We start from the raw sequence: 15,286 nt of genomic DNA, 5'->3' as shown, positions 1-15,286 counted from the left end.
AGTGTAATATTACACAGCGTTCACATTTCTTTTATGATTTGTAATATTATCTTAACTCAACAATCAATGAGCATGTAAACTCTCTGTCTGACTGCAGAGAATCAAAGCCAGTTAATCCTTGTACATAAGATTTTTTTTTATTTAAAAGTAACAATCTATTTATATTTTTTTTTCCCCTAAAAAAATTAGTCTAATGTTTTTTTCCAGGTCTCCAATATAACAACTGTTTCTTTCTATTTCCTTTTTAATATCTTTAGTTCATCAAGATATGAGGAAAATGACAGTCTTCTTCTAGGTCTTTTCCCTATCACATTTGCTTCAAACATTTGGCATTGCAATCTTTCAATGCCTGTTCTGTTTAAGTGACCATACCATATTAGATCAACTCTGTTTATTCATTTTTAATACCTATATGTCAAATTCCTTTCTAATGTCTTCATTTTTAAACGTTATGTACATCTTGTCTTTAGATCAACTGTTTTATTTCTAAACTAATTATTAGATACTTGGTGTATTTCAACAACTACAACCTCCAACTCTTCACAAAAATGCCAACAGATTTCTTCTTTTGCAATCCATGCCCACTCCACACATTGTAGTGATGGGCTGTAGGTTCTTCTCTCTAGTCCTGTATGATTTCAGTTCAGTATTCTGACTGATTCGTCTCTCTATTGTTCCATATAAATTTATTTAACTGGCTTCGAACCAAACTAACATTGCTTATTCTATTTCCATTTTTAATTTGTCCCTTTCAATAAAAATCATGCCTCAATAATTAAAATGCTTTGCTTGTTCTATAAGAATACTTGTGAGAATGCAAATGATGTTTTCTATCTGATTTCACAGTTTTTATATTTTTTATTAAAGATTTGCTTTCCCAATTTGTTAGAGAAATTATTTAATTTAATTAAAGAGTCTTCAAAGTCATGGCTGATTTATTTAAAAAATGACTATATATCATAAATTAAAGATGCCAAGAAATTATATTCTTGGTTTTATCCAAGTGTAAGCAAACAAAGTTTGTGCACGAAGTAACTTCATGACTGGGCACCTCACATATAGTATAATGCTATGCATTATACATGTCCATAAGGATATACACTTTGCATTATGGGATACTAAGGCAAGTGATGTGAAGTTATTAGCCTCTATATATGAGGTGTCCAGTCATGAAGTTACTTCATGCACAAACTTTGTTTGCTTACACTTGGATAAAGGATTAAACCAAGAATATAATTTCTGCAACTAGTATATATCATCTTCTACACAGAGTAAAGAACTGAACTTAATATCTCATTTTAACCCCCTTTCTTTTTTCATGAGGAAATAAGAGTATTTCCTTAATAACATAATCCACAGATTATAAAAAACAGTGGTGATAATTAGCAACTTTACTTTGTATCTCATTTATCATATTTATCTTCATTTACATCCATCAATTCTAACATACTAAATTACTTATAGTTCTGAAATCCCATTTATATTATATTCTGAACAATTTCTCCATTGGCACCTTATCATATATCTTTTCAAGATCTATAAAATCTAAATTAAGACTTATTTATAAATTACAAAATTATTATATTCCAATAATTTTGCAAGAGTATATCTTAAAACAGCTTAGTATGAACTAAGCTGTTTTTTTGCAAGATAATAGTCATCTCTAAAACAAGATTTATTTATTTATCTTTTTATATATATATATTTTTCTTTATTGTTAATAATAAATACTTAATATTTATATTACCAAACAGCATTGAATATCATCACAGTATAGCTAAGCATGGGATATATAAGATAGTTGTAATTCACCCTTTCATCATATATTTTGTCAGTTTGACAATAATAGTGATGAATATGAGAAATGTGGAGGAAATTAAGTACCGACTTAATAACATTTTCAGTTGACATAAAAGATTAATGTATGGCAAGCAATAAATCAAATTATAATATAAATTATATAATTATATAAATTATAAATACATTACATATAAAATACTGATAATCGGATGTAACTTTTTTTCTTTTTACCATTTGTTTCATAGTTTCCCAATCAACCTTGCCTTCCCACAATTCAAAAGGCATGTTAAATAATCGTAGGTATTTGTCTTCACTGTTTGTCAAAATACAAGAGCCATCAGGAGACCTAAAAGAAAGAAGAAATTAAAACAATAAGAAATAATAATAAAACATGGGAAATAAGAATAATGTAGGATCTGAGAATCAAGATATTTAATGTAATGAAGCCAAAGTTTTTTTATATAAATATTGGTATTACTATGGTGCAAAAGTAATAGAATAAAATGAGCATTCAGTTTTTACAAACTGTTAAAGTCAAGTGAGGTTTTAAAAAAGAGAAGCAGATGCCTAAATGAGAAAGAAAGTTTTTGTCCTTTCAGGTTCTTGCCTTCAAATCTTATACTAAATACCATATTTATACCAGTATGAGAAAGATTGCACTAAAATAAAGCACTGAACAAGTTGAAATTAGATGCTAACAGGCATTCAAGCAGACATAAGAGCAGTGCACTGGTTTTAGCAATTGCCACATATTAACAGTATGAAAGGAGTGATGAAATTGTGCCTGAATGATGAATGTGTCCACTGTTCACAAGTGCAAATTTAGACTTAAGTTTCAGGGAATGCAAGTGACAAATACATACAAAGCTTTTAACATTTCTTGCTTTTTTAATAAATTCTCACTTTTATTTCACAATTTTATTAATTATGGTACAAAAATTTATACAGATTGGCATTTTTATTTAACTGAAACTCAATTTTTCTTTTTGTTGTTGTTCCATTCCTGAGAGAGAGAGAGAGATGCAATCACACTTCATCTCGCTACTGTCTCAAAGATTATTTATTTCATTTTAAACATGATAGCAACAGAAAGTTGCAGTAGAGTGCAACTTATTTTTGATTTATTTTTTTTCTAGAATACTTCTATATCTATTCATTTTCTATCAAAAAAATTCTTAGTCAATCTGTTTTCATCCATTTTTCAAAGTGATTCAACACCTATTATATTCTTTTTTTCAGTCAATTTCAGTACATACAAGTTATTTCTGTACTTTGGCTAGATGGATTTTATTGAAATTTTGTACCTGGAATCTTTATAAAAATTTGCCAAGCAATCTCAATTTCTAATCTGATATGGATGCTTGGATGTTGATTATCACTCATGTTGATGTTTAGTGGAATCATCAAAAAACAGACATCAAAAGCTAATAATTCACCAACTAAATTTATTAAGCTAATTAGATTACTAAACTAATATTTGACCTCGATCACCAAGGAACCGTCATGGGCACAAAGAGATTTCTTAAGCACATGCATGCATGCAAGCATACTGGTAAGAAGGAAAATACAGATTGATTGTAAAATGTGGGGCCCTCAGTCCTAACTAGCACCCTCTATGGGTAAAGGGATGGTTTGCTTCAAAATGATGGACTTCCAGATTTTTGGCAATGTGATGCAGCCAAATTTATTTAAATTTGGAGAATGTGTAGGGCTGTGGTAGATTCCAGGAATAGTCTCTTTGATTTAAATCTGTTTCTATAGGATGACTAACTGCCCTCGAGTATGGGCCCAACATAAAAAATACCAATCACCAGATCAAATGGGGGAAACCTCCCTCTTATACAGAAACAGAATATATATCACTAGATTCTATGGGAAAAAAACCTCCTTCCTATACAGAGACAGATTTAAATCAGAGAGCTGGTAACCTGCAACAGTACAACCCTCACAATTAAGCATATTTGACTGCATAACATTACAAAAAATCTGGGATGCCATCATTTTGAGATCTTCAAGCAAGTAACTATCACAGCTCCTATAGTCCTAACCTACAGTTAGGACTATAGGAGCTCGCCTTTTACAATCAGTCTGTGTTTGCCTTCCTACTAATGTGCCTGTGTGTAAGTGCTCAATATATCTCATTGTACCCATGAAGATTCCTTGGTGATCAAGACAAAATATTGGCTTAGTAATCTAGCTAAACAAATTTAGTTAGATATATGAAGAGTCAAAGGCAACATATGACTTGTTTAAGTTAAGGGATATAACATCCCATATCGTTTCTTAGCCGAATAAGAAACTCAAAGAGTTTCATGCCGAATATAGTAGAAACTATATAAAGTTCGGCGATTCCTCAGTTGCCTCAGCTTGCACTACCTTTAGGGTCAGTTGCTGCAGTATCCAGGCATTTGCTTACACTTGGAATCGCCAAACTTTATACAGTTTCTACTACATTCGGCATGAAACTCTTTGAGTTTCTTATTCGGCTAAGAAACGATATGGGATGTAATATCCCTTAACTTAAATATCCCTCTAGCTTTAAACGAAACTATGTATGTTGTAGATGTTTAGTGGAATTAAAATATTCCACTAAACATCTACAACATACATAGTTTCTACATAATTTCTATTCAATTTGACCAATTACCAAAACAATTTGAAAATAAATAAATAAAAATAAAATAAACAAGTAAATAAATAAGTACAATTTTACTCTAAGTAGATGGAATTTAATAGAATTGGTCATTTACAGTATACACTAGATTACTGTCAAAATGATTCAAACTGAGTCGTAATTTTGCATTGACAGGAATAGGAGCTCTATTATTTGTCAAACTGTTTCAATGTCAGTTTGAATTTGTCCGTTTGAAGTGGGGAAAAATTAGGCAAAAAAAAATATGCCTACACATAAGCTATTAAAGAATCAAATGATGATTCAGAAAGAATGCTATAATTCTTGGTACAATTATCAGATTTTTACAAAAGTTCCACCACCACCTGACATGGTCATTTAAATATCATAATAATGTCATAAGTATTACATAAGAGCTATAGTGAAAGTGAAGGAAATGTCAACAATTAAATACCATGTAAACATCTGGGTAGATTAAGGATTAAAAATAAATAACTGGGAAGAGACTTCTACACAGCTTTTCAGGAAAATGGAAAATCCTCCAATCCTTCAGATGGTGTGTGCTCTGTTAGGGTACATAGATACTGAACAAATTACAGAGCAGCAATTAAGGATTCAGCTAACCATATTGCATTCTGTATTGGCTTAAACCAAAAAATGATAGTCCAAAAGAAGAAATGGCATGCTTCATACCAGCTGAAGCATTGCCCAGTTAAACAAGGTTCCTGCAATTTTTGTCAGGAAACAAGGACGAACAATGAAAAAGTCAGCTACTGGAACAAACTCAAATTCAACATCAGCAAAATTTAAGATAAGCAGCACTACTCAGAGAAGTAACATTCTGACCATAATTAGTGTTATTGAGGCAAAGAAGACACTAAAACAGGTGAGATTCTGCTAAATAATAAACATAACATAATAATAAACTATATCCAGGCAATGGTCATAACATAGAGGGGAAGAAGCAGCTACATTATTCAACACTAAACACAAGATAAACTTCTTGAATGGGACAGCCAGTTTCAAGAAGAGTAATGGGAGCATATTTCAAAATGGGAATTAGACAAAAAAATTTACACAGGAGGGGAAAATAGTTCCACTGCATAAAGGTGGTTCCAAGACTGCTGTTGTAAATTACCGACCGATTAGCATATCAGGAATCATTGTCAAGGTCTTAGAGAAATTAGTCAAGAAAAGAATACAGGATTGGATAGATGAAAATGGGTTATTGTATGGGGGACAACAAGGTTTTGTGAAGGGTAGATCATGCCTCAGTAACTTGCTCACGTTTTATAACACAGTGACAGCTGAACTGGATAGGGGTAATGGGTTTACAGTGATACTACTGGACCTTGCCAAGGCCTTTGACAGGATACCACATGGAACCCTAATCAGTAAACTGGAGCAGATGGGGATAGATATAGGGTTGGTAAGATGGATAGGAGGGTGGTTGAAGGAGAGATACCAGAGAGTGGTTTATTCAGGAGTGGAGTCAAAAAGACGTCTTGTGACTAGTGGAGTGCCGCAGGGCTCTGTTCTTGGACCACTGCTTTTCAATTTGTTCATCAATGATATTGGAAAGGATTCGAGAGGAAGAGTTCACTTGTTTGCTGATGATGCAAAGTTGGGTAGAGCAATTGTGAGTGCACAGAATGTCAAAATTTTACAGGATGATTTGGAGGACTGGGCTAGGAAAAATGGATGTCAGTTTAATGTGGCAAAGTGTAAGGTTATGCACTTTGGGGTGAAAAGAATAGCAGCAGTATATCGCATAGGTGGAACTGTACTCCAGGAGATTGATGAGGCCAGGGATTTGGAAGTGCTGGTGGATAGGGAGTTGAAGTTTAGGGGGCACATTGCAAAAGTAACTAAAACAGCTCACCAAATCACTTGGCTTATGAAAAATACTTTAACATGCAGAGAGAAGCAAGTTGTTGTTCCTCTGTATCGAGCCTTGATAAGACCCCATCTGGACTTCTGTGCCCAGTTATGGGCACCAGGGTTTCTTCGTGATGGGGAGGAAGTGGAGAGGGTCCAGAGACGAGTGACCAAGATGATAGCAGGTCTGTGGAATGAACCTTATGATAATAGGTTGAGGATTTGTGGGTTGCAGAAATTGGACGATAGGCGAAGGAGGGGTGATATGATTGAGACATTCAAATTACTGAAGGGTTTTTATAAGATTGATCCAGAATATATTTTTGAAAATATGACTGGTGGTGGGAGGACTAGGGGCCATGCATGGAAGCTGGGCAAGAGCGTGGTTGACAATGGTGTTAGAGCTAGGTTTTTTACTTGGAGAGTGGTGAATGAGTGGAATAAGCTTCCAGAGTCTGTTGTGGGTGCTACGACCGTGAATGAGTTCAAGGCAAGATATGATAGATACTGTGTGAATGTTGAATAGGTGTTCCAGACATGATCTTAGGGCCTCCCTCGATAAGTCTGTCGACTCCTTGGAGTTTCCCGGAACAATAATAATAATAATAATGGTCAAACAGAAAATTTAACTGAAGAAGTGGATAAATTTTTCAAGTCATTAGAGAAGGCAGCTGAGAAAAAAAGGAAAAGCTGGTCCTTGTTGGAAATCTAAATAGCAGAGTGGAAAATGAATACCAGAAAATTTGTAGAAAATATAAAAGTCAATAATAATGTATGTGCACCCTGCCCATGTGAATTCCATCTACTAGACTACTAGACTATAATACATAACATATTAGCATTGCAGGTTGGCTAAGGTACTCCAGAAACCCAGCTCGAGACCAAATATGAATATTTTTAATACTTCAAGAGCCTCCAAAAAGTAGAGTGGTAGTCTCACACCAGACAATGAAATTCACCTTCCACCTAAACACATTCACAAATATCCATTTCCACAATGAGATTTCAATGCACTGCATGTTGGCTGGAGTGCAGTGGTGTTCTGTTCATGGCATGGTCTTGTCATTACTGACAGCATGTTCATAATTTGTTTAGAAAGACAAAATAACCAGTGTATAATAAATCAAATGAATATCTGATGGGAATTTTCCTAGAGTAATCCAATGGTGCCAGATAAAGACATATTAGCAAACAAAGACAAATCTAAGGAGGTGTTTAAGGGTCAAAGCTGTATAACCGAAAGAAGACCTCTACACAGCCTTTAAAGGAATGCAGAAAACTGACCAGGGCTTCTGACCTAACGTCCAATCCTCACCTTCTTGTGGTGCACCCTCTTAGGTATCTGCCTGGATAATGAACAAATAAGAATGGGCTGGCAATTTGGGATTTAGCTGACCAAATTGTATTCTTATTGGCTTAAACAACAATCTAAACTGATGGTACAACATATCAGAATTTCATGCTAGCTGGGGCGTTGCCTAGTTAAACAAGGCCCCATTGTTATCACCAGAGAACCAGAACAAACAGCGAAAAGTCAGTTACTGAAACAAATCCTAAAACATCCCTCAACATCAGAGTTCAGGATCGGTACTATCAGCATAAGAACGTGAATGGGAAAGAAATGGAGCTAGCTGAGGAATTGGATAAGTACCAGATCGACATAATAGGGGTGACTGAAACAAAAAAAAGACAAAAACTGGTGAAATCTTTCTTCAGATAACTTTTTTATAATGACTAAATTACTAGATTAGGTAGTTGTAAAACAGCTTTACATGTATATAAGAAAACAGTGAAAAATAATAAACACACACTTGACAATATAACATTTATTTTTACTTACCATTTACATCCTTTTAAAAAATTCCCTGTTGATTCAAAATCTGTCCATGATCCAGTAATCTGAGAAGGAATGGAGGCAAAATTATACAAAGGAACCAATCTTGTGTTTGCAATATCATCTTTATGATCCAATGCATCTTCAGTTATTTCTGGGAGAGATATAGTTATATCCTCAGATAACACTTCATTTACACAATTTGAAATCACAGTTTTTTGTTCTCTAATTTCATCATTAACTGTTCCATTTTCATAGATACCAATCACATTGCAGACTGTTACATCCTCTTTTTCGCTGCAAATATTGTCAGTTATGATGTCCATTATTATCTTTTCTTCTTTATTAAGCTGTTGCTGGCATTCTTTACTTTCTGTGTCAACTGATACAGTTTCATCATTATTTATAGTCTCAAAGTCTTTGTTGTCCATTGCATAAAGTCACGTTTACTTTAGAATTTTTAGAGATTCATGAAAAATACACTAAGATACTTCAGTGTAGCCAACATGAAAAATAAATCTAAAAAAGAAGATAAAATTTTAGCATAGAAGTTCATTTGTGTACGCACATGTGTGCACACACGCTTTATAAAACTCAATACCTATTCTAATTAAGTGAAACTAAACTAATCCATGCTTAACCTAAATCATAATTGCAATACAATAATCATTCTACAATTTTATACATAGCCAAATATTTTTAAACTCAACTTACCTCAGCCCATGCAGTATTCTAATAGGAGAGTGAGAGAACTTTATTTTTTTGTCAACTCAACATCGGAAATCAGAAAACCAATAACACAATAGTTTCGTGTCATATGTGGACAGATGAAAGAGAAATAAGTAAACTATCAAAGCATTTCTAGAAGAGCTAGAGAATGTATTTTGGTAAAAATGTATATGCAAGGCTGTTCCAAAGAAAACAGGAATTGAAAAAAAGAGGTAATGAGAAGCAGTATTGAGAAATTTGGAAATTAACTGTACAGGAAGTTCACCATGGCACAATTATGGAGACAACTAACATACTGGAGTAATATATTTAATTAAAATAAAATAAAATAATTACTCAATATCCAAACATATTAAGATCATCATGAGTATATGTGTGTATTCCAATATATACATGTTTGTGAATTCATTCACACTACCTGCATATACACCACATCCAATGGCAATCCGAAAAAATCTAGCCTTCATCTCCTTCTTGAGAGCATTCATTCCCAACTTCCGAGGATACCCTCACATTCTTTCCCCACCCTCCATGAAATGAAAACTTCCATCTACTGAAATCCTGTTGATCCTTTTAGAAGTTTGTAAATCCCAATCATATCACTCCTTTTTCTCCTGTTTACTAGTGTCAGTAGCCTACAAATTCTCAATCTTTGTTTATAATCTGTATTCCACAATCCTGATATCATTTTTGACACTCTCCTTTGCACTCTTTCCACTGTATCAGAATCACTTGGAAACTCACTTGGACTATTGCATGCAGGTCTGATAATTAGGCAAAATGACTTCCTTATCTTTACATGTCAAGGGTTGTTTCAGTGAGTTGTATTTGCAATCTTTGCTATATGGCCCTTGAACTTCAACTTTCTGTCTACTAAAACTCCAAGATCTCTAGCCTAGTCAGTTTCGTCTGGCATAATCCTCCAAATATAATACACTAATCATACTGAAATGCATGACCTTACATTTACTAACATTGAACATATCATAACTATTATCCAGTGAAGACATCATATGACTATATCCACTGATGACTATGCAATATGTTAGCATGACAGTGATTGCAGATGGAGTTTAGGCATTCAATTACAATAGTGAACTGTATGTATTTACATCATGTCAAAACTTGATATGAAAAAAAAATTACAAGAGGCTTGTGATATGTTAATAAATTACTCTATTTGCAACAAGAATAATGACCTGAGAATCTAGAATATGGATGGACTTATTTGCAAGAATTTTTATATATGTTGCAATTAGAAAGAAGAATGATTATGGCAAGACAATTAATGGATGAAAATGGTAGATTGGTAACGGTTGCTGAGCAGCAAATAGTCACGGTATTAAAAGTGAGCAGTTCAGCAGAGTGTTTTATCCTCATCAGTATGAAATCATGAGAAGCTCAAATGTAGATGAAATGGGAGAAAATTCCAGGTGAAGGAGTGAGAGGTATGTAAGGAGTTAAGTTCGATTTCACTATGGATATAGGACTTTATGGCATATCACCAGGTGTATTAAGGGAATGTTCCAGGGAGTTAGCATCAGCCTTGGCTCATCTGTTCAATGTCTTGCAACAGCACAGATCCAACAGGAGTGGAAGGAAGTTAAAATTATTCCACTTCACAAAGGTTGTGATAGAGGCCGATGTTACAAATTATAGGCTGATCTGTATATTTGGAGTTGTGGTGAAGTCATTGGTGTTGATGACAATTAGGATACAGAAGCAGATTGAGAGCAGAAGAGATTGTCAACATGAGTTTGTTAAAGGGAGGTCGCATTTTACCAACTTGAAGTTGGGAAGTTTGTTATAGTACTTATGTACAATAACAAAGTGATGAATGTATTGGACAAAGGAGATACAATGGTATACTTAGATTTTGCAAAGGTTTTTGAAAGATTGTCACACAATCAATTGGTAACTAAATTGGAGTAGATGGGATTGGATGCTAATTCAGTGAGTTGGATAGGTAACCAGCTATCACATAAATATTAGCAAGGTTGCAGTATCCCAAAAGAGGAAAGTCACTCGTAATGTACTGCAGGGTCTGTTTTGAGACCACTGTTGTTTAATTTGTATATTAAGGATATTTGGATGGGTTTAACAGGAGATATGTAACTGTTTGCAGATGATGTAAATCTGGGAAGAACAATGAGGAATGATGTAGCCTAACAGGAGGACTTGAATGGATTGTATGAATGATGGAATTGTCAGTTCCTTATACTGCTGCAAAGTGTAAGGATCTGAAATTTGGGACAACAATGGGATGCAAAGTATACACTTCACTGGAAAATGTTGAAGGACGCTGAAGAGACAGGGACCTACAGTTTAGCAATCATACTGCATAAGCTGTGAAGTAAATCACATTGTATTATGGCAATGATACAGAGGACCTTGACATGTAGCAATAGAGGTTATGGTTCCATTATATAAGGCCACGACAAAGATTAGTGGATTGTTGTGGACCTATGTGGTTACCAGATTTTCATGATTATGAGGATTTATTAGAAAGAGTCAAGGAAGACAGACTATGATAGTAAATGATCTTTGAAATGTGGAATATGAAGACAGATTGAGAGATGTGTATTTAGGCTTAGGTGTTGGTTTACACTCATGATACAGTTTAATGGAATAATTACAGCACAAAGAGAAATAATTAAACAGCAGGTTTAATTGTTTCAATTTTTGTCTCTGTCACAGAGACATTTTCAGGAATACAATGTTAAAATTGTAATAACACATACAAGAAACAATAAGTGGAAGAAATGAAATTAGACCAAATGAAAACTAAAGTTTTATGAGCAGCATCCTCTATTGGTGCTACAGGCTGGACTTAGAAGTTGGGCAGGAGGTTTAAGAATTAATTTCCAATTTTGTGAAGTTTAATATAACCATATTACTCGGCCAACCAGCCGGCCTGGTTGGGCAAATGGTCGAATCCCGCTGTGGGCATGGATGTTTGTGATTGTCTGTGAAAATACTAGTGGTAGTGGTTAGTGTAGGTGCGGCTCATTGTAGTTGGTGGATTGAGTGGTGGAGACAGAGTTGTTGAGTAAGTGCCCTCCCTCGATGAGTTCTTGGACTCCCTGGAGGTGTCAAGTAATAATAATAATATTTATTAAGATTAGGCTGGTTCTTTAAATCTGCTACTGATTCCAAAAAAGAGCCTTTCAAGTTTCTACTATGATGGAGCATGATAATTTTATTCCATCATGGAAGAGGAGGGGTAGACAATTAGCCATCCCTAGAAACTGTTATAAGGAGGGTGTGAGCAAGGATGTAAGGAGCAGGTTCTTTGCATGGAGAATGGAATGTATTGTCTGAGAGTGTGATGAATGTGGACACATTATGAAGTAGAAAGTAGTAGGAGAAAGTAGGAGAAAATGAAGTAGAAAAAGGCCTTTGATGGCTTTTTTCAACTTCAAGTATGGATATGTATTCCTGATTGTATGCCTGTTGAATATTTTTTAACAATGTGCTATCACTGCTTGTTTCATTTAACAATTTTTCGAATTACTTAACACTTCAAGGATATCTTTTTCTCCAGTTTTCATGTCACCTTTATCATCTCTAACTCCTTTTACAGCACTCTTTCCTCCATTTTTAAGCTTCTTCAACAACCTCCAGAATATTTTGCCACCTTCTTGATATTTATTTTCTATATTCTTGCCAAAGTCCTCCCATGACTTTTGTTTAGCTAGTTTTACAGTGTTTGGCTTTCTTACATTTGTCTCTGTATTTTCTAAGAGCACAAGCTGACTTATTTGCCAGGAACTTTTGATATGCTTTCTTCTTTTCCTTCACTGCCTCTTTAACTTCCTGTGTCCACCAGGGAGTTCTGATTTTTTTATCCTTGCACACAACCTCACCACATGCCTCTCTGGCAGAATCAATCAATGTTTTCTTCAGAGTTTGCCACTGAATCTCCAAGGTTTGATTCCTGTTCTCAAACTCTTTCATTTTCTTTTCAATAATCTTTCTGTATTTTAGTCTACAGTTCACATCTGAGAGCTGCTCAACTTTTATTCGCTTTCTTACATGTTATTCTTTTCAATATGAAATTCGATTTTATCCTGCTCAAGACTAAATAGTGATCACTTCCAATTTCAAATCCTCTGTACACTCTGGTGTCCTGCACCAGGGAGAAAACATCACTATCAACGATAACATAGTCAATGAGACTTTTCTTATTCCTAGCCTCTTCTCTCCATGCGAATTTGTGCACATTTTTATGTTGGAACATGGTGTTAGTAATAACCAGTCCAGGTCCTGAGCAGAAATCCAACAGGTATTTGCCATTATTATTAGCTTTGTTCTTTTCTCCAAATTTTCCCAAAATATTTTTGTATGTCTGACAATCATTTCCTACTCTGCTATTTAGATCCCCGACAAGGACCAACTTTTCCTTTTTCATTGTGTCAGTTTCTTTCTCTAAAGCCTCAAAAAATTCCTCCAGTTCTACCTTAGTAGAACCTTCTGTGGGACCATAGGCACAAATAAGTCTCATTGTCCAGTTCCCCATTCTGATATTTGCCCATATCAATCTACTTGAGACTGCCTACCATTCAAGCAGTTATTCTTGTATTTAGTGTAATTCTAATTTATTGCATAGAAAATAATTATTACCAAATGTGAATTGGCATCATCTAAATCTACATACTTTGTAGATTATACAACCATGTAAACAGATAAAAATGCTATATAAATTATAAAAAAAATTTGTTATTTGAAAATTCGTAACATTAGAATACTTTTCAGAGTGCTTCAAAATATTAGAATAATGCAAAAGTAAATGCACAAAAATTACAGTCAAAAGGAAACAATTATATGTACTTTGTTCATCCCCTTAGCTTTAATGACCATTTGCAAATGGTTGGGCATATTATTTACTAGCGGTTCACAGTCTTTTTTATAAAAAAATGCTCGTATGTTCTGCAGACTAGAAACAAATTCATTTTTGTCCTGGGGCAACTTCTTGACGTTTCTTCATAATTCCCCACAAATTTTCAATAGGGTTTAAATCTGGTGAGTTTGCCAGCCAAGGAATTAAATTGATTTGCCTTTCATTGAGCCATCTAGTAGTGATCTTGGAAGTGTGACAAGAAGTTGAATCTTACTGAAAAAGGAAATCGTCATCACATAAATTTTCTGATGCCAGTAGCATAAAGTGCTCAAGAATTTTTTGGTACACTTTGGAATTGACTCTTTCATACACAATACATGGCCTATCTGGACTCTCTGCAGTCATACAAGCCCCATACCATGACAGAGATTGCAAATTTCACCGAATGTTGCATGCATTCTTTATCAAATGCTTCTTGCTTAAGACCCTAAACACGTATCCCTTGATGGACATGGGACACACAAAACATACTTAGATCGCAAAAAGTACCGTTTTCCAGTCCTCTTGACCCCACAACAGTCTTTGCTTGCACCATTGGACTCTAGCTGCCTTTTGCTTGGAAGTCATAACTGGCTTCGTCTTAGACACATATCATTTAAAACCTAATTGGTGAAGTCATCTCAACGTCATAGATTCAATCACATTCACACCTAGTGTGAATGCGTCCGACGCATATCCATCACCTGTGAAAATACCTTACACTTCGAAAGTGGTTTTTCCTTCAATCTCTTTTCATCTCTTGATGTAGTCATTACCTTTCTACTGGTACTGAAGCGATTATTTTGAAAAGTTCAGTTATTAGAATAGTAGGGAGGATGCGAAAGGACTTCATAGCATAAATCGAACAATTTTGGGGTCACAATTGCAGAAGAGTGACCAGATGAGTTGTCGTGGTGAAAAAGAAATTTCTTTTTCGCCAAGCGTGGTCGTTTTTCCTTTATTTCATTATTTAAACGATCCAGCAAAGATGCATAATACATTCCGTTAACTGTTTTGCCCTTTTCCAAGAAGTCTATAAAGATTACCATGAGAGTCCCAGAAGGTGGTGGCCATAACCTTTCCTGCTGAAGGAACGGTTGTCGCTTTCTTTCATACAGATTCCCCACTCGCAACCCATTGTTTTGACTGTTCCTTGGTCTTGCGGATAATTTCTCATATGTAAACGTTCATGTAAAATATTATGTATGTGGTCATTTGAGATGCCTACAGTCTTAGCAATTTCATTTCACGCACCTTCACTCTTCTATCATCCACCACCATATCATGGATTTTTTTTTTTTCAATAATTTCTGGAGTAGTGACCTCAACAGGCATCCAGAACATTCAGCGTCACTTGTGCTCATACGGCCACTTCGAAAGTTAGTAAACCACTTATAAACCATTCTAATCGAAGGTGCAGATGCACCATAATGCTTATCAAGCTTAGTTTTGGTTTCATGAGCCGTTTTGCCTTTCAAAAAAGTAATGTTTAATCACTACATGAAATTCTTTCTCATCCATTTTTCACAAATCA

At 34.7% G+C, this 15,286-nt stretch overlaps 1 protein-coding gene across 2 annotated transcripts in view; it reads right to left on the bottom strand.

Moving 5' to 3' along the window:
• Nucleotides 1-15,286, bottom strand: part of WDR79 (Telomerase Cajal body protein 1 homolog) — a 238,588-nt gene that overhangs the window by 201,686 nt on the left and 21,616 nt on the right. For both annotated transcript variants that reach the window (XR_016550413.1, XM_090413474.1), the window contains exons 2-3: nt 8,151-8,663; nt 2,032-2,146 (exon numbers count right to left, since the gene is read on the bottom strand). Coding sequence is in view for 1 of the 2 variants with exons in the window: in XM_090413474.1 (XP_090269600.1) it covers nt 2,032-2,146; nt 8,151-8,575 (540 nt within the window). In the remaining variant the exon portion in view is untranslated. The remainder of the gene's footprint in view (nt 1-2,031; nt 2,147-8,150; nt 8,664-15,286) is intronic.

The sequence above is a fragment of the Typopeltis vanoorti genome, chromosome 24, assembly GCF_054136105.1.
Source record: "Typopeltis vanoorti isolate ZY-2024b chromosome 24, IOZ_Tvanoo_1.0, whole genome shotgun sequence".
Lineage (NCBI taxonomy): Eukaryota > Metazoa > Arthropoda > Arachnida > Uropygi > Thelyphonidae > Typopeltis > Typopeltis vanoorti.
This window is presented reverse-complemented; position numbering and strand designations above follow the sequence as displayed.